Source organism: Nicotiana tomentosiformis, chromosome 11 (genome assembly GCF_000390325.3).
Source record: "Nicotiana tomentosiformis chromosome 11, ASM39032v3, whole genome shotgun sequence".
In the NCBI taxonomy this organism is placed as follows: domain Eukaryota; kingdom Viridiplantae; phylum Streptophyta; class Magnoliopsida; order Solanales; family Solanaceae; genus Nicotiana; species Nicotiana tomentosiformis.
The window spans coordinates 53,649,028-53,669,186 of NC_090822.1; the positions used below are offsets into that span (position 1 = coordinate 53,649,028).

Genomic DNA, 20,159 nt, shown 5'->3' on the forward strand with positions numbered 1-20,159 from the left:
TTCTCAACACATGAAATAAATATAAAACTGCAATTCAATAATTACAACTTCCAAAACCCGGTGGAAATAAGTCACAAGCTTCTAAAAGAAAATACTAAGTGTCTCTATATATCAAGTCTAAATAGAATAAGGGAAAACAATATAATAAAGGTAGAGGGGGACTCCGAGGTCTGCGGACGCTGGCAGATATACCTTAAAGTCTCCACGTGTAGTCCAACTCACTGGTATCTAGTCTGGTGGGAAGAACCTAGATCTGCACAAAAAGATGTGCAGTAGTGTAGTATAAGTACACCACAAAGGTAGTAAAAATGGCGTGTGGTAGCCACTAAATAAGGTGGTGTTTATTTTTTATCCACCAATTCTAATGTTGAGCAAAAATAGTCACTACTCTATTAAAATTAATATAAAAAGATATTTTTACCCTTTCGTCTATTTCTTTTATTCCCAAACCCTTCCTTTATACGCTTCTCTCATTTAAGTTCAGAGCCAAAATTTCATAGGCAAAATTTCGCTCCCTCAATATCGTTCCTGCATGTAACACTCTTCTCTCGATTGAAGTTCAGAGCAAAAATTTCATAAGCAAAATTTTGCTCCCTCAATATCGCTCCTGCCCAGCCCACAACAATTTTCTGCGTATACTTTGTCCAACTTAATCTCTTCTCATTTGTCATCCTCTCTGCAGCGAACCAGCGTACTGGTATGTTTTCGATTTTGCTTTTATGCATTTTTTATTTTGTATATCTCTAATCATGATCAATGCTGTATTTGTCATCAAGTATGTGTGAAATGTCCAAAATAATGATTATAACTTGATTCGCTGAGGAATAAGGTGCAGATTTTTGTGAGAAAGTTATTGAGAACCTTTTGGTATTGAAATGTGTTTGTGGTTCAATCAATATATTGATTATGTAAGGACATTTCAGAAAAATAGTCCTAAAAATTTGTAAGCTAACTGTGTTTAGGAATTTTAGTTAATTGTGCTTCTATTAAAGATGCATCTAATTAGGTCCTGGATTTTAGTTTTTTAGTTTAAATATTAAGGACATTTCAGAAAAATAGTCCTACGAATTTGTAAGCTAATTTTAGTTAATTGTGCTTCTATTAAAGATGTATCTAATTAGGTCCTGAATTTTAGTTTTTTAGTTTAAATATTAAAGACATTTTAGAAAAATAGTCCTAAGAATTTGTAAGCTAATTTTAGTTAATTGTGCTTCTATTAAAGATGCATCTAATTAGGTCCTAAATTTTAGTTTTTTAATTTAAATATTAAGGACATTTCAGAAAAATAGTCCTAAGAATTTGTAAGCTAAGTTTAGTTAATTGTGCTTCTATTAAAGATGCATCTAATTAGGTCCTGAATTTTAGTTTTTTAGTTTAAATATTAAGGACATTTTAGAAAAATAGTCCTAAGAATTTGTAAGCTAATTTTAGTTAACTGTTCTTCTATTAAAGATGCATCCAATTAGGTCCTGGATTTTAGTTTTTTAGTTTAAATATTAAGGATATTTCAGAAAAGTCCTAAGAATTTGTAAGCTAATTTTAGTTTATTGTTCTTCTATTAAAGATGCATCTACTTAGGTCCTGGATTTTAGTTTTGTAGTTTAATTATTAAGGACATTTCAAAAAAATAGTCCTAAGAATTTGTAAGCTAATTTTAGTTTACTGTTCTTCTATTAAAGATGCATCTACTTAGGTCCTGGATTTTAGTTTTGTAGTTTAAATATTAAGGATATTTCAGAAAAATAGTCCTAATGTTTACGTTCTATTTCCTTCTTTGTAGTGTGCTAATGGAAGGAGATCGCGTTTTCGAGTTTGATGATTGGCGTAATTCGATGAGCTATTGGAAAGGAGATTTTCAGTATAAGGAAACAATAAAAAGTTTCTTGTCGAACACGCAATGGAAGAAGTTGAGGGATGGTGTTTTCGGAAACTTTTTCCGATTACAAGGTGTGAAGTTCTGTGGTAGACTTATTCATTGTGTGTTGCTTTCAGAAATTATAAGCAATGACTCGCATTCAATGACATTCAAGGTTTTTAATCATGAAGTGAAGTTTACACGTGAAGCGTTCCAGATAATTACTGGGTTGAAATGTTCTTCTTCAGTGGACTTCAAAATTTTACGTGAAAGAGAGAATAGGATTTCGAAAGTCTACTTCCCAGGAAAGGATAGAATCGAGTTAGGCAATTTATGGCATTTTATTACTAGTCACCCATATGGTACAACTGCATCATTTGTAGGCAGCCATAACGATACGGTGAAGTTGGCAACAATTTATTTTTTTGAATATGTGTTGATGGGGAAGTGCAAGAATCGGAATGTGTCTGAGCGGGTAATGAAAATCGTAGATGACGATGAACTCTGCTCTTCTTTCAATTGGGGCTCTCTTTGTTATGAAAAGTTACTAAAATCATTGAAGAGCTGCTTGAAGCCCAAACAAAATACTTCAGACAATGAGAATGAGAATGAGAAAGAGAAAGAGAAAGATAAAGAGAAGGACAGTTATATTATACTTGGCTTCCCTTTCGCCTTCCGTGTTTGGATTATGGAAGAATTCCCAATTTTTCAAGAAAAATAATTTGTGAACTTCAGAGAATGTGGGTTCCCCCGGATGCTATGTTATTCAGATATGAAATCTCCACATTATGACACCCTATGTAAAAAGTACTTCCATAATGAAAAAGTAAGTTAACAGGATTACTAGCTATTTTTTTATTTATGTGTTTTAGTTCTGAATACTTACGTTTTTTTTTCTTATATAATAGTTGTATCAGTTGCTCGAGATGGTACCATTTCTTTCTTTTGAAGTAGATGCGGAGCCCACTAGTGTGCATGTGCCATTGTCTCAAGATCAAAGTTCAATGCCTTCAACACAATTTGATGAAGTCTTACTTAAGGAAATTGTTAACGTAGGTTTTCTGTCTTTGAATACCATTAGTTTTTTATTTGCTTATTTTTGCTTAAGAGACTTTTTTGTTTATATGGTTTTTGATTTAGAGATTATCGGAGAAGTTCAAAAAGGATATGGAGGTAGAATGTACTAGAATACATCAAAAAATAGCTTTATCAGAAAAAAAGGATTCAAAATGACATCAAGGTAATATCCTTAATTTCCGTAAGTTAAGGATACCATGTCCTTAATTTTTTAGCTTGTAACTCTCAGTTTAGGACTTCCTATTCTTAACTTTTGAACTTGTAACTCTAAGTTCAGGACTACATGTCCTTAACTTTTTAACTTGTAACTCTAAGTTCAGGACTACATGTCCTTATTTTTTGAACTTGGAACTCTAAGTTAAGGACTACATATCCTTAATTTCTGTGCTTGTAACTCTAAGTTAAGGATCAAGTGTCCTTAATTTGTGAGCTTGTAACTTGAAGTTAAGGACTACCTGTCCTTAAATTTTTAACTTGTAACTCTAAGTTCAGGACTACATGTCCTTAACTTTTTAACTTGTAACTCTAAGTTCAGGACTACATATCCTTAATTTCTGTGCTTCTAACTCTAAGTTAAGGACCAAGTGTCCTTAATTTGTGAACTTGTAACTTAAAGTTTAGGACTACCTGTCCTTAACTTCTTAACTTGTAACTCTAAGTTCAAGACTACATGTCCTTAACTTTTTAACTTGTAGCTCTAAGTTCAGGACTACATGTCCTTAATGTTTTAGCTTGTAACTCTAAGTTCAGGACTACATGTCCTTAACTTTTTAACTTGTAACTCTAAGTTCAGGACTACGTGTCCTTAACTTTATAACTTGTAACTCTAAATTCAGGACTACATGTCCTTATTTTTTTAACTTGGAACTATAAGTTAATGACTACATATCCTTAATTTATGTGCTTGTAACTTGAAGTTTAGGAATATTTGTCCTTAACTTTTTAACTTGTAACTCTAAGTTCAGAACTACATGTCCTTAATTTCTGTGCTTGTAACTCTAAGTTAAGGACCAAGTGTCCTTAATTTGTGAGCTTGTAACTTGAAGTTTAGGACTACCTGTCCTTAACTTTTTAACTTGTAACTCTAAGTTCAGGACTACATGTCCTTAACTTTTTAACTTGTAGCTCTAAGTTCAGGACTACATGTCCTTAACTTTTTAACTTGTAACTCTAAGTTCAGGACTACATGTCCTTAATTTCTGTGCTTGTAACTCTAAGTTAAGGACCAAGTGTCCTTAATTTGTGAGATTGTAACTTGAAGTTTAGGACTACCTGTCCTTAACTTTTTAACTTGTAACTCTAAGTTCAGAACTACATGTCCTTAACTTTTTAACTTGTAGCTCTAAGTTCAGGACTACATATCCTTAACTTTTTAACTTGTAACTCTAAGTTCAGGACTACATGTCCTTAATTTCTGTGCTTGTAACTCTAAGTTAAGGACGAAGTGTCCTTAATTTGTGAGCTTGTAACTTGAAGTTTAGGACTACCTGTCCTTAACTTTTTAACTTGTAGCTCTAAGTTCAGGACTACATGTCCTTAACTTTTTAACTTGTAGCTCTAAGTTCAGGACTACATGTCCTTAACTCTTTAACTTGTAACTCTAAGTTCAGGACTACCTGTCCTTAACTTTTTAACTTGTATCTCTACGTTCAGGACTACATGTCCTTAACTTTATAACTTGTAACTCTAAGCTCAGGACTACATGTTCTTATTTTTTTAAGTTGGAACTCTAAGTTCAGGACTACCTGTCCTTAATTTCTGTGCTTGTAACTTGAAGTTTAGGACTATTTGTCCTTAACTTTTTAACTTGTAACTCTAAGTTCTGGACTACGTGTCCTTATTTTTTGAACTTGGAACTCTAAGTTCAGGACTAACTGTCCTTAATTTATGTGCTTGTAACTCTAAGTTAAAGACCAAGTGTCCTTAATTTGTGAGCTTGTAACTTGAAGTTTAGGACTACCCGTCCTTAACTTTTTAACTTTAACTCTAAGTTCAGGTCTACATGTCCTTAGTTTCTGTTCTTGTAACTCTAAGTTAAGGAACACTTGTCCTTAATTTGTGAGCTTGTACCTCTATGTTAAGGACCAATGTCCGTAACTTATAAGCAGCTAACATTCTGATTCTTATTTTAAATACTATCTCACAGGCTTTAAAGAAAAACCTAGGATCAAAGATTGATACTTTATTGAAGCTTCTTGACAAACCTCATGAAAGGACCATAGAGAGAGAACCTAGTGTTCCAATTAGCAAAGATGCAATTGATGATCAATGTGATGATATAGATGTGCATGTAGAATATCATTATGAAAGCGATTATAGAGATGCGCATCTAGAAGATGAAACTGATATTGGCATCGAAATTGGGAAAGGTTAGATACAGTTTTTGAATTTGTTATCATTGAAATTTATATTCAATAGCATAATACATATAAACTTTTTTGTGATTACAAATGTGTGTAGAATCTTTTGATGGAATGGAATGTCAGGACCAGGAAAATCCAAAAGAGACAAGTGTAACATACATAATTTGTGAATCTGGAGTGCAATCTCAGGATTTAGAAAATCCATTGGGAACAAGTATAAGTGAGATTGTATGAAAATGTGTTGAAAAAATATATGATCTATCTACACCTCTCTCACTTAAAGAGAAATTTGGAAATCAAAATGATGCCAATCAAAGTTAGATGGAATTTTCATGACATATTGAGTGTTAGTTTTAGTAAACTATTAGTAAAGTTACAAGCTCACAAATTAAGGACACTTGGTCCTTAACTTAGAGTTACAAGCATAGAAATTAAGGACATGTAGTCTTGAACTTAGAGTTACAAGTTAAAAAGTTAAGGACAAATAGTCCTAAACTTCAAGTTACAAGCACAGAAATTAAGGACATGTAGTCATGAACTTAGAGTTCCAAGTTAAAAAAATAAGGATATGTAGTCCTGAATTTAGAGTTACAAGTTATAAAGTTCCAAAAGAGACAAGTGTAACAGACATAATTTGTGAATCTGGAGTGCAATCTCAGGATTTAGAAAATCCATTGGAAATAAGTATAAGTGAGATTGTATGCAAATGTGTTGAAAAAATATATGATCTATCTACACCTCTCTCACTTAAATAGAAATTTGGAAATCAAAATGATGCCAATCAAGGTTAGATAGAATTTTCATGACATGTTGAATATTAGTTTTAGTAAACTATTAGTAACAAGTATTAATTGTAAATGTTACAAAATCTTTTGAAACTGCAAGGAAAAAAGATGGAGTGGACTATCAAGATAATAAAATTTCAAAAGAGAGAAGTGGAGGACAATATCAAGACATAGAAAATACCCAAGGAACAAGCATAAGTGAGATTGTTTGCAAATGTATAGAAGGAACGTATGCTATCTCTACACCTCTCTCTCTTACAGACAATATTGGAAGCCAAAAAAATGCTAGTCAAAATAATGATTTAACTCGCATGATCTTGACAGTTGCAAAAGGTTAGACGGAGTTTTTTCTCATCTTATACATGTTTGTTTTAATCAAAAATTAGTAACAAGTACTAATTGTGTTAGCTCCTGTAAATATTTTGCAGAATCTTGTGAACTTGCAATCGAAGAACATGGAGAATAGTTGCAAGATAAAGAAAATACAAGCAATATGTCAGCACTATTGTCTGTTAAAGAAATACAAGACGGCAGCGTGGCCAACATAAGTATTGATTGTGTCTTTAATATTGTATTCATAATTCAAATTGTCAGGACATTTCAAAAATTATGTCCTTAGTTTTTGTCTCTTCATTTGACAATTCATAGAATTGACGACTTGTCGCAAACTAATGTATATGTAGTGTTGCTTGCAGAGCAAAACAAAAATGAAGCCGTTAACCAATATACTAGGAAAAGGAAGAGAGATATTATCGGTTTTGATGGTCCATCATTTGCTATTCTTACTCCTACTCCTCCGACTACACAAATGAGCATTGATGAGGGTTTGTCTATGGAGGTTGAAGGAAATGTTGAAGAAGAGCTTGGTCGAGGGAAAAGGAATAAGAAGCTTAGTTGGCAATTGAAATCTCCTTTTGAATAGAAAAGAAAAAGAGGAACATCGATGGCGCACAATGAAAATACTCCTAAGTATACAGGCTGGATAAAATCAAAATATACTCGTACATGTATTTTTCATTATGCCAAAGATGATGAAAACTTATTGAAGAAATTCATTGGGTGGTTGAGCAAGGAGAAATGGAAAGGTCGCAAAAAAAGTGTAAGTCCCTAAATGTATTCATTATTTCTTAATTGCTTACATTTGTGTCTTGAACTTGTAATTTTAAATTCAGGACTAAGTGTATTGAGCTTCCAACTCTAACTTCATGACTAAATGTCCTAAATTTTTGAGCTTGTAAATCTAAGTTAAGGATTAAATGTCCTTAACTTTTGAGATTGTAAGTGTAAGTTCAGGACTAATTGTCCTTAACTTTTTAACTTGTAACTGTAAGTTAAGGACTACTTGTCTTTAATTTTTGAATTTGCAACTCTAACTTCAGGACCAAGTGTCCTTAATTTTTGAACTTCCACTCTAAGTTCAAGACCAATTGTCCTTAGCGTATGAGCTTGCTACTCTAAGTTCAGGACTTTAATTTATGAGCTTGTAAGTCTAAGTTCAAGACCAAGTGTCTTTAACTTTTGAACTTGTAACTGTAAGTTAAGGACTACCTGTCCTTAATTTTTGAATTTGCAACTCTAACTTCAGGACCAAGTGTCCTTAATTTTTGAACTTCCACTCTAAGTTCAGGACCAATTGTCCTTAACTTATGAGCTTGTTACTCTAAGTTCATGACTAATTGTCCTTTAATTTATGAGCTAGTAAGTCTAAGTTCAGGACCAAGTGTCCTTAACTTTTGTACTTGTAACTGTAAGTTAAGGACTACATGTCCTTAACTTTTAAATTTGCAACTCTAACTTCAGGACCAAGTGTCCTAAACTTATGACCTTGTTACTGTAAATTCAGGACCAAGTGTCCTTAATTAGGAATTGAGAACTAACTTATAAACTTTCTAACTTTGATATTTTCAAAATTTTCAGGGGACAAACTGATATATATATGCTGAGGATAATGGTGTGAGAAAGAATCCATATAAATTGTACCATCAAAAAATCAGTAGAAAAATGTTCTTCCTTGAGCTTGCAGATAGTAGCTTTGTACTTGATGATAAGGTTTGATAATTCACAAGGCATTTGTTTTCTTTCTTCTTAATTTATTATTTTTTTATTTAATTATGACTGATTGATTTTTTTCCTTTTTTTTGTCATTTTATGAAGCATATTGATATTGCCCTGTATTATTTGAGAAAGAAGGAATGCTACCACTCTTGTGCCCATCCTTTTTATTGCACAACTACAGATATACTTTTTGATAACTATATGCTAATTGTGTATAAGGATTTTAATGAAGATGCTTCAGATTTGTTTTGGTGTGATAATAATCAGTTGGTTCTCACACCATATGTGTGGGGTGACAATCGTAGATGTGGAATTGCTTGGACAGAGGTTGACAAAATCTTTTTTCCATGTCGGCTTCCTTCAGAAGATAATGATGTTGTGACACATTTTCTTTTGGGGGTATTGGACTTGAATGAGAGAAAGATTGATGTGTATGATTCCATATATAGTGAGCCATATGAGCAAGGAATGAAACACATTGAAATGTATGCACGCATGATCCCCCACTTGCTAAAGTTCTCACAGTTTGAGAAAAATCACAAGTCTTTTGGAAATGCATTCAACAAATTTGATATTCAGTGGCAAAGATCACCACACCAAACTGGATCGTATGTATTGTCATTTGCTATATAATTTATATGTACTTTAGATTTATTTTATTAAAGATATTATTTAATTGACTCCATATTTTTCTTAGAACTGATTGTGGGGCATTCCTAATCAAGTATGTGGAGTTGTTGATGATGGAAAAGGATGTGGAGAAATTCCAACCTGAGGATATATCAAACTTCAGAAAAGAACTTGCAGCAAATCTTTGGGCACAGGGAGAGTGGAAAAGAAATTCTGGTTATGATACACTACCAAAAAATGTCGGCGACGACTATGATAGTGAAAATGAAACTTCCTGCCCAAAGGAGATGTAGTGTAGTTATAAAGAAAGTCAGCTGTAGTGAAATTGGTATAAAATTGTTGTAAAGAATCCATATGAATTCTGAAATATCCTGTAAATTGTCACAGGAAACTTTATTTTGTTTGCATAGCATAATTTTTTGGTCACAACTATGCTAAATTATAGTTTCAGCAGTAATATGAAGGCATCGTGTTATTAATTTCTTTCTTTCAGTTAACTATTGATTTGTCCATTTTTTCACAGTTTTAAAGGGCCAATCTTTGATTAAATTATCTTGAAGTTTTTAGAAATTCAAAGCAACACACATTGATTGTTGTAGAACTTCAGAATCTGTTAACTACATCCTTATTTGTTGAAGGATGAAAATAATATTCAAGACATATTTTTTTAAATGTGCTAAACTTCTGGAATATAGACAATAAACTGAGATTTTCAGAAGTTAAGAACATTTTAGAAATTTATGTCCTATATATTAGATTCATACTTCAAATGTTCAGGACGTTTCAAAAAATTATGTCCTGAAGTCTACTTGTACCAATCTCATTTTAAAAATAAGATGTAGCAAGCTGTGTTTAGCAAGCTGCAGATGTCAATTTTATAACTACTGATTTGTCCATTTTAAATTGTCAGTTTTTTATTAAATCTGTAGAGATATAGCAAAAGATACATTGATTGTTGTAGAACTTCAGGACATTATGTTCATAAACATCCTGATTTGTTGAACGATGAAAATAATATTCAGGACATATTTTTCTGAAATGTCCTGAACTTCTGGAAATCTAGATAATAATCTGAGATTTCCAGAAGTTAAGGACATTTTAGAAATTTATGTCCTTAATATTAGATTCATACTTCAAATTTTCAGGGCTTGTAAAAGATTATGTCCTTAAGTTTTACTTGTACCAATCTCATTTTAAAAATAAAGATATAGCAAGTTGCAGGCGTCAAATTATATAAAGAAAAGGACTTTCTTGTTTACTTACGGCAAGAATAAAATTCCATAAACAATAACTGATCCGACAAAGGTAAATTGAACTCCCAAAAAAAGAAAAAGAAACAAAGAGCAAGTAAGTGCAAAGAAACTTTGAAAATTCAGGACATCTTTTATATAACCATCTGCTAATGTTTACTTGCTCAAATAAAAACAATCTAAATGAATCCAATTTATAGAAAAAACTTAAAAGAGTAGATAAACATAAGTGTATATATCTATTATTCTCTATGCTTCCTTGAAAATGGATGGACTGCCGGAGAATATATACAAGATGTTCTATTATGACCAATTCTTCTGCAACGACCACATTTGAATGTTATTTTTGATGATTCAGTAGTTGGAATATGCCTTTTCTTTTGCCTTCTACCTGGCGGGCTTTGAAATCTGGAGGTTTAATAATTTGTGACTTAATACTCTCTGGTACAATCCAAGAATCTGTATGTCCTACATGATATATTTGTCTTTCATATGTTTTCAGCCAAGATTCCTTTAAGTACCAGTCCGAGCAGAAATTGGACTTCTTGATGTTTCTCTTCTCGATAGTTGCAATTTCATGTATACATGGTAATTCATCAAATTGAAACTGAAAACAATCACATGTTCTTTTGTTTAAGTCCACCAAGAAAGTAATTCCTTCTTCCTCAACGCTAGAACGCCATGAATCAACAGGGAAGACCTTCAAAGTTGAAAAACTATAAGTTAGTACATTATGTTAAATTATCATTAAAATAATAAGCTAAAGTAAGAACATAATACTTACATTTAAAGTAAAAGCTAAATCTATCTTTTTCTTCAATTCCTCTTCTACCCAACAAGAAACGTCATAAAAAGTTCCTTTTGCTTCATTTCTTCTTTCATAAAACCAATGTTGTAGCTTCACTTGGATGAAATTCATCATTCTTAATATAGGCAACTCCCTTGCTTCTAATAGCACAGAATTCATTGACTCAACTATGTTTGTTGTGAGCATGTCATATCTTCGCCGTGGACTACAAGAACGTGCCCACCTTTCCGGTGGTTCTTCCATCAAGTATTTAAAAGTCTTCTTATCAACTTTTGCTATATCTGACATGTATAGATCAAATTCTTTGCGCCTGTATACTCTTGCAGCACTTTGGAAAAGTTTTATGACCTCACTTTTCACTTTTCTTCGCTTTAGGTTCTGCTCCAAATGATAGATACAAATCCCATGGTGGCTTTCAGGATATACCTTTGCAATGCCATGTACAATAGATTGATGCATGTCCGATAAAAAAATTAAATTGTCACGGCTCCCAATTGCATTGCGAAGCTCACTAAAGTACCACTCATAGGAATTGTCATTTTCAGATTCTGCAATTCCAAAGGCTAGTGGGAATATTTGGTTATTTGCATCCTTTGAAACTAAAATCATTAAAACACTACGATATTTTGACTTCAAAAAAGTTGCATCAACAGCAATCACTGGTCTATAATGATTCCAACCAGCTATTGATGATCCATATGCATAAAACATATAAAGAAACCTGAAAATACAGTTTAACAGAAGGTTAAAAATACAAGACACCAAATCCTTAATATTGTCACTGCACATATCAAAGTTAAGGACACAATGTCCTTAACATTTTCAGTGCACACATCAAAGTTAAGGAGAATTTGTCCTTAACTTTTAGAATGCACACATCATAGTTAAGGACACCATGTCCTTAACTTTTACAATGCACACATCAAAGTTAAGGACACCATGTCCTTAACATTTTCACTGCACACATCAAAGTTAAGGATACCATGTCCTTAACATTTTCACTGCACACATCAAAGTTAAGGACACCACGTCCTTAACATTTTCACTGCACACATCAAAGTTAAGGAAACCATCTCGTTAACTTTTTCACTGCACACATCAAAGTTAAGGATACCATGTCCTTAACATTTTCACTGCACACAGCAAAGTTTTCACTGTACACATCAAAATTAAGGACACCATGTCCTTAACTTTTTCACTGCACACATCAAAGTTAAGGACACCATGTCCTTAATATTTTCACTGCACACAGCAAAGTTAAGGATACAATGTCCTTAACTTTTTCACTGCACACATCAAAGTTAAGGACACCATGTCCTTAACTTTTACAATGCACACATCAAAGTTAAGGACACCATGTCCTTAAGTTTTTCACTACACACATCCAAGTTAAGGACACCATGTCCTTAACTTTTTCACTGCACATATCTAAGTTAAGGACACCATGTCCTTAACATTTTCACTGCACACATCCAAATTATGGACACCATGTCCTTAACATTTTCACTGCACACATCAAAGTTAAGACACCATGTCCTTAACTTTTTCATTGCACACATCAAAGTTAAGCACAACATGTCCTTAGCTTTTTCACTGCACACATCAAAGTTAAGGACACCATGTCCTTAACATTTTCATTGCACACATCCAAGTTAGGACACCATGTCCTAAAGTTTATAAAACAGACTAATAAAAATCTTTTTGATTGTTTACCTATTGTTGTCGTCTATCTTTATGTTAGTGTATGTTCCCAGATTTTTACTTTTCATCATATACAAGTATGAAGACAATAATTCATAATTCTCTTCAGGAGTTCCTCTTATTAAAGTTGAAGCACGTTGAATAGCACGCCACGCTTTGTGATAACCAATGTCTAGTCCATGCAATTTTTGCATTTCTGCCATGACAAAGGCTGGTGTAACTTCAAACCTTGGGTCTCGAAGATTGTCGATAATGTAACCACTAATCAACTTTGAAGTTGCATGCCTTTGATCAGCTTTCATAGTGTTAACTGAGCAGTCATGATTTTTCTCAATCTTTACTATATTGAATAGTGTTGAATCTTTAATTCTGAAAGCACGCACACACAACCCACACCTATCATCATTGCATTTCAACGAATATCTTGTTGATCTTGATCTAACAATCTTGAATTCAAAATGTCCTTTAATTGCTATATTGGAAAAACAGTTAATTATACTCTTCTTTTTGTCAAATATTGATCCCACTTTTATTTCATCCAACGAAGCATTTTCTCTTAATATCGTAGTTGGGGATTCTTTTTGTTTCGAATTTGAGCTTTGTCTAGTTAGTTGAGTAAAGGTTTTTTCAGCAACTTCTTCTATTACTGGTGCACTCTCTAAGACTTGAATACCCAAAGCTTGTTCGTTGTCAATCTCTATAATGCTTTGTCTTTCTGCTTGAATAGAATCAAATGTTTGAAACACCTCTTCAGTTATTGGTTGAGCTTCAACCACATCTATTTCCATTATCTGTTGGCATTTGTCTTGATTGTCTTGTTGAGTTTCTGTATTGACATGTTCAAAGGTGCTTGTAGAATCAAAAACTCTTTTCGAAATATCAACAATGAAACGACAGCCCTTAAAGAGTGAATGACTTTTTAGTAACTCTATATATGTGTGAAGATCTAAATCTTTGGATACAAGCATTCCCTTGCTTGTTCCCAGATTGATATCAAACCATATCATTGCTTCAAACTTGTCTCTATCCAATTCAATAACTCCAAAGACCTGGTTAATGAAATCTTCAAATCGAATTGCCTCAGGTACTAGAACAAGCTTTGTTTGATGATCAAGATACTTATAGTCTGCAGTCCATCTACCATTAAAAGCAACTATAATACATATTGTATCCATCCTGCAAGTCAAGAAAATGGGAAATTCAGGACATATTTATACAACAATCGTGAAGTTAAGGACAAGATGTCCTAAACTTTATCAATACAAGTTACAAAACACAGGATACTATGTCCTTAATATTTAGAACAACAGTCATGAAGTTAAGGATATCATGTCCTAAACTTTATCAATACAAGTTGCAAATACAGGACATTATGTCCTTAATATTTACACAGTAGTCATGAAGTTAAGGATATCATGTCCTAAACTTTATTAGTATAGGTTGCAAAAATAGGACACTATGTCCTTAATTTTTACACAGTAGTCATGAAGTTAAGGACATCATGTCCTAAACTTTATCAGTACAAGTTGCAAAAACAGGACACTATGTCCTTAACTTTGATATGTGCAGTCAAAATGTTAAGAACATGGTGTCCTTAACTTGGATGTGTGCATTGTAAAAGTTAAGGACATGATGTCCTTAACTTCGATGTGTGCATTGTAAAATTTAAGGACAAGTTGTCCTTACCTTTGATGTGTGCATTGTAAAAGTTAAGGACAAGCTGTCCTTAACTTTGATGTGTGCAGTGAAAACGTTAAGGACATTGTGTCCTTAACTTTGCTGTGTGCAGTGAAAATGTTAAGGACATAGTGTCCTTAATATGTAGAACAACAGTCATGAAGTTAAGGACATCGTGTCCTTAACTTTATTAATACAATTTGCAAATACAGGACACTATGTCCTTAATATTTAGAACAACAGTCATGAAATTAAGGACATCGTGTCCTTAACTTTATTAATACAAGTTGCAAAACACAGGACACTTTATCCTTAATATTTTTTAGAACAACAATCATGTTAAGGACACCAAATCCTTAACATTATGTCCTCAATATTTACAGAACAATCACAGAGTTAAGGACGCGATGTCCTTAACGTTATCAATACAGAAAAGAAAAAAAAATCAAATTCCTAGCATCTTATTCTTCAGTAACGAAATAAAAATCCACACAAACACACAAAAGCATATAGAGATATCTGAAACTTTAGAACTTACTATAATTTTATGGTGAATTTTGGACGAGAAAGTTGAATTATGAACTTAGACAAAAAGTTTGAAATCGGAAGAGAAGCTTCTACAATTTTGGATGATCACAATAATTCTCTGCACGTAAGTTTGCACGTAAGTTTGAGCTGCTGCTGATCGTGAATAAGGAGCGTATGTATCAGCGAAATCCTATATAGCATAAGGGTATTTTTGTCCGATGGCTAAATATTTATTAAAGCAGTGGCTAAAGACTAAATATATTTAAAACAGTGGCGTAAAAGTAAATACATGTGTTATTACTGGCTATCTATGCACATCGCCCTTTACCCAGTAAGTGCCAAGCCTAACCTCGGTAGAATAGTGGCGAGGTCAGGTCAGGGCCCTCCTGGTTTAAAAGATAAGCAAGGCAGAAGATATAATAATATTTTGAAATGAGTGAGAATTTAAGCAACGAGAAGTTTCAGAAAATAATAGCACAGCAAATAGAGTTAAACAACGGGAGCACTCCTGAGGTATCGCCTTGCAACCCAAAAGTAAATGCTCAACAAGGGGATCTCCCGAGTTACCACCTCGTAGTCTCAAAAGTAATTATGCAAGACAGGGAGATCTCCCGAGGTACCGCGTCGTAGTCCCAAAGTAAATATGCAAGACAGGGGGATCTCCCGAGTAAATGCCTTATAGTCCCAAAGTAAATATGCAGTACCGGGGGATCTCCCGAGGAACCGCCTCGTAGTCCCAAAGTAAATATGCAGTACATGGGGATCTCCTGAGGAACCACCTCGTAGTCCCAAAGTAAATATGCAGTACAGGGGGATCTCCCGAGGAACCGCCTCGTAGTCCCAAAGGAAATATGCAGCAGATAACCGAAGGAACTACGAATTTACAGCAAGAAATCTTACAGTTAAAAATTTAATTCAAGCCAAGGGAAGCAGGTAATTCAAATAAGCATGTTGCACAAATTTCAAGTAAGAGTTAAGGCACATAGACATGCGATACTAGGTTAAACATGATCACTACATATGCTAAGGCAACTCAGTTAAAGAATTTAAAAGAAGACAACTCAGCAAGAACCAAAACTTTCCACAATTAGCCCGTCTACGCACTCGTCACCTCGCGTACACAGCGCTCACATATCACAAATTGTTACAACAGTACCAAATCCTAAGGGGATTTCCTCCACATAAGGTTAAACAAGTCACTTACCTCAAATCTCACCCAATCATTCGATACGGATGCCTTTCCCTCAATTTTCCGACTCCGAATAGCGCAAATCTAGCAAAATGCAATTACGTACCATGAATACAACTACAAGAAATTAATTTAAATAGTAAATCTATGACTTTAGCAAAGAATCGAAAAAACGGCCCAAAAAGTCGACCCGGGCCCACATCTCAAAATTCGGTAAAAGTCACAAAATACGAACACCCATTCGACCACGAGTCCAACCATACTAGTTTTACCAAAATCCAACACCAAATCGCCACACAAATCGCCAAATTAAACTCTCCAAATCCCTAGCCTCAAACTCCCAAATTCCACCTTAAATACACACAATCTAGGTGGGGAATCAATGGGGAAACAAGATTATTGATCAAAAATATGTACAAAAGAATTACCTCAAGAAATCTCTCGAAAACGCTCTTAAAAATCGTCAAGACCCGAGCTCAAAATATTTAAAATGATCAAAAATCACGAACCCTTGAATTAATAGAGTCTGCCCAGTGTTTGATCACTTGACCGCTTTTGCGGAAAATGCACCGCTTCTGCGGTTTTGCCCAGGCTTCCTTGCCTCCGCTTCTGCGATCTCCTATCTGTTTTTGCGGACTCGCTTCTGCGAGAAGCAGTCCGCTTCTGCGGCTCTAGCGCACCTGCATCCTCCTTGTCCGCATCTACGGTCTCGCAGATGCGGAATGTTCCTCGCATCTGTGATCTCTGCCCACACTACTCCAGCCCGTTTTCTGCGATCAACGTGCCGCTTCTGCGGGCTCGCACTTGCGGTCAATCTTGCGCAAGTGCGATTACACCAGAGCCGGTGCCTGCCAAATTTGCTCTTTTAACCATCCGGAATCTACCGGAGACCCCCTGGACCTCAACTAAACTTACCAACAAGTCCTAAAATATCATACGGACTTAGTCGAGCCTTTAGATCACATCAAACAACGCTAAAAATACGAATTGCGCATCGATTCAAGCCTAATGAACTTTAGAACATCAAACTTCTATCTCCGACGTCGAAACCTATCAAATCAAGTCCGATTGACCTCAAATTATGCACACGCGTCATAATTGGCATTACGGACCTACTCCAACTTCCGGAATCGGAATCTGACTCCGATGTCAAAAAGCCCCTCCCGGACAAATTTCCCAAAAATTATTCAATTTTCCAACGTTCGCCAATTGACGCTAAAATGACCTACGGACCTTCAATTCAATATTCGAACATTCTCCTAAGACCAAAATCACCCTACGGAGCTATTGAAACCATCAAAACTTCATTACGGAGTCGTCTTCACACAATTCAAACTACGGTCGATTCCTACGACTTAACCTTCCATTTTAGGGACTATATGTCCCATTTCACTTCAAACCAAAAATAAATCCTCCCGACAAGTTACGTAATCACAAAACGAAATAGAGGGAGCAATAAATAGGGGTTCGGGGCTAATACTCTCAGAACGACCGGCCGAGTCGTTACACATGTGTTGATAAAAATACATAGATCACCGTAGTCCGATGTTCAGGGTTGAGTTAATAAAGGTCGGTTAAAGTTTATGGACTTATTGTAAAATAAAAAAATGTGGCCACAAATGTTTTTCTTTCATAATCCCAGAATTTTCTTTTTAAGAAAATTAATTTTTCTTTAGTTCGTTTTAGTTTTGTTTTAAAATAAATTTTTTTCTAATATATCCCAAGTGGGAGAATGTAAGAAAAATGGACTTACATTTTTAAATATTTTATTGGGATCTTTATACAAATAGCCGGCTGGATTTACTCTTTACTTTTCTAGCCGGTATACATAGATTATACACGATTATACACATATTATACATGAATATTTTACTCTCTCTCTCTCTCTCTCTCTATATATATATATATATATATATATATATATATATATATATATATATATATATATATATATATATATATATATAGAGAGAGAGAGAGAGAGAGAGAGAGAGAGAGAGAGAGAGAAGAATTAACTTCATTTATGTTTGTCCATATATAGAATTTAAAAATTTGCGGAAATATATATATATATATATATATATATATATATATATATATATATATATATATATATATATATGTATGTATTTTTAGTTTAGCTGGTCGAGTATGCGACTATTTAGGTTAATTCTTCTATATTATTTATAATTATATATTCGAGTTTGATGATAGTCCATAAATGTGAGCCCAATTATAAGTGTGATAATTGATTATTGGGCCATGCTTTGTACTTGGTGGGTCTAGTATGACGGTGAGTATAGGCTCAACTCGATGAGGCCCTTAATGGGAGGGCCCATCAAGGTTTCATTAATTATAGCTAGGTCACATCTCTAGCTATTATATAAACACATAGTCAGAGTTAATTCAAAATATTTGTTGTGTGTGGTAGTTATCCTATTGATGCTGCCATATTGAAGAAAAGGTAATAGAGAGGAAGACCAAGTCCTTCGTCAATCCAGGGTATGACTCAGACAGGTATGCAAGTGTTCTTGCAAATCTAAATCTAGTTTGTGTCCTAATATCATGTTTGATCTTGGGTTATATTATGTCAATATTCTTACCGATAAAACTTGAAGACCCCAGTACTAATTAAAACCAATTTCATTCAGAAAATTAAGAGCTTATGCGAGGCTCTGTAACACAAACTACAAGAATTAAGACGCATAAGAAAGTTTTTTTTAGGCAATAAAATTAGCCTATGTATTAAGTTAAAAGAGATTTACAGTATTACATCAGGAAATCATTTCCTTGATCTCCTTGAAGTAGAACTTACTTATTTATTACATTTTCAGTTTAAAGGAATTCCTTTTAGAAAGATGTTTACAAATTTATTAAATAAAAGAGTACATTAAAATGGCTTATAAGCAAATCACACTTTATTTATGTGGCAATATTTTAAAGTCCTATGTTGACAAATATCTTAAACTAAACCATATGGCAGCCCTTCTAGAAGCTATGAGACAAATGGCAAGAAGCTTTTGAAAAGTGGCAATTGCATTTGCCACGTTCTTTCCTCTCACCATATGGATCCATGCACATGTGCCTATAAATAGGCTCTCAACTATACTAGAAAATAATCATTAGCAAGACAAAGAAATCCTTCTACTTCTCTCCTTCTAATTTCGGTCTTCATCAGCTTTCCTTTATTTTTTTCTTCTCAAAGTTTAGTAGTTTAATTTCTTTTGTTTCCCTCTTTTAACTAGCTGGATTTGTAATTGAAGTTTGCTGATTCCTGTATCCTCTTAAATAGAGATAGACTTATTTAATCCTGGGGAGACATTTCATACTGCTAAAATAGTTTCTTAGGACAGTGCCTAACACGACTCAAGTCAACCCATGTATCCGCTTACAAAGAATATTATAGCCGTGTTATTATTGAAATTTTTTCTCTCACCTCCTACAATCTAAGAAACTATGGCAAGAAACACTTATGCTGAAAATACTACTGATACTACCAATATTGGCAGTACCTGCGCTGTTCCAGCCCCAGTTGTACTACCATATGCCAGGGTATTTTTCAGATGTGTCAAATATTGAAATTTTTGCCAATAAAAATTTTAAGTGTTGGCAAGAGCGTATTTTCTCACTGCTAGATGTCCATGGTGTTGCACATGTACTGTTGCATCCACAACCTAGTGCAGACACTGATAATAAAATAGTGAAATCATGGCAATATGCCAACAAGGTATGCCGTCATACCATATTGCAAACTATTTCTAATAAACTGTTTGACGTGTATTGCAGTTATAAGGAAGCAAAAGCCATCTGGGAAGCCTTAATTAAAATATTCACTACTGAAGATGCTACAAAACAAAAAATTGTAGTAGGAGAGATGAGAGATGATAAAGAGATGAACGTACAAATCAACGAATATCAAAAATTGTTAGAAGACTTGAAGGCCGAGGGGATGTCATTACCAGAAAAGTTTGCTGCTGGAGTTCTAATTGAGAAGTTGTCTAACTCATTGAGTGACTACAAAAATAACTTAAAGCACAAACAGAAAAATTTTGCCATTGAGGAATTTGTGACCCACATCCTAATTGAAGATTCCAATAGAAAAAAATCTGCCAAAGCTAGGATGACAGCTCTTAAAGCAAATTTAGTGCAAAGTAGCAACAACAACCGCAAAAGGTACCAGAATAGGTCTCAAGGTTACAAGCCTAAAAATCCTAACCTTAAAAGAAAAAAAGGCTCTTGTT

General features: G+C 34.0%; 2 protein-coding genes across 2 annotated transcripts; one reads left to right on the forward strand and one right to left on the reverse strand.

Annotated features, from left to right (window-relative positions):
* Positions 1–1,787: 1,787 nt before the first annotated feature.
* Positions 1,788–2,576, forward strand: LOC104117388 (uncharacterized). The gene has a single exon (XM_070189226.1). The coding sequence runs from the start codon at positions 1,788–1,790 to the stop codon at positions 2,574–2,576; it is 789 nt and encodes a 262-aa protein (XP_070045327.1).
* A 6,865-nt stretch (positions 2,577–9,441) lies between these two features.
* LOC138901459 (uncharacterized) lies at positions 9,442–18,983 on the reverse strand. Its single transcript, XM_070189227.1, has 5 exons — positions 18,892–18,983; positions 12,537–13,700; positions 10,800–11,544; positions 10,407–10,715; positions 9,442–9,468 (listed from the first exon to the last, which is right to left on the reverse strand). Exons 1-5 carry the CDS (start codon positions 18,981–18,983, stop codon positions 9,442–9,444), a joined length of 2,337 nt encoding a protein of 778 aa, XP_070045328.1.
* Between the last annotated feature and the right edge of the window lie 1,176 nt (positions 18,984–20,159).

What these genes read in the sequence shown, in the direction of transcription:
- LOC138901459 (XM_070189227.1), bottom strand. Translation starts at nt 18,983, where the DNA reads ATGGTGAGAGGAAAGAACGTGGCAAATGCAATTGCCACTTTTCAAAAG. An exon ending in ATTTAGCTTTTACTTTAAAT is followed by an intron (nt 10,716 to 10,799) that starts GTAAGTATTATG and finishes TCAACTTTGAAG; the next exon opens with GTCTTCCCTGTTGATTCATG. An exon ending in CAGATTTCAAAGCCCGCCAG is followed by an intron (nt 9,469 to 10,406) that starts GTAGAAGGCAAA and finishes TGAAAATCTCAG; the next exon opens with TTTATTGTCTATATTCCAGA.
- LOC104117388 (XM_070189226.1), top strand. Translation starts at nt 1,788, where the DNA reads ATGGAAGGAGATCGCGTTTTCGAGTTTGATGATTGGCGTAATTCGATG.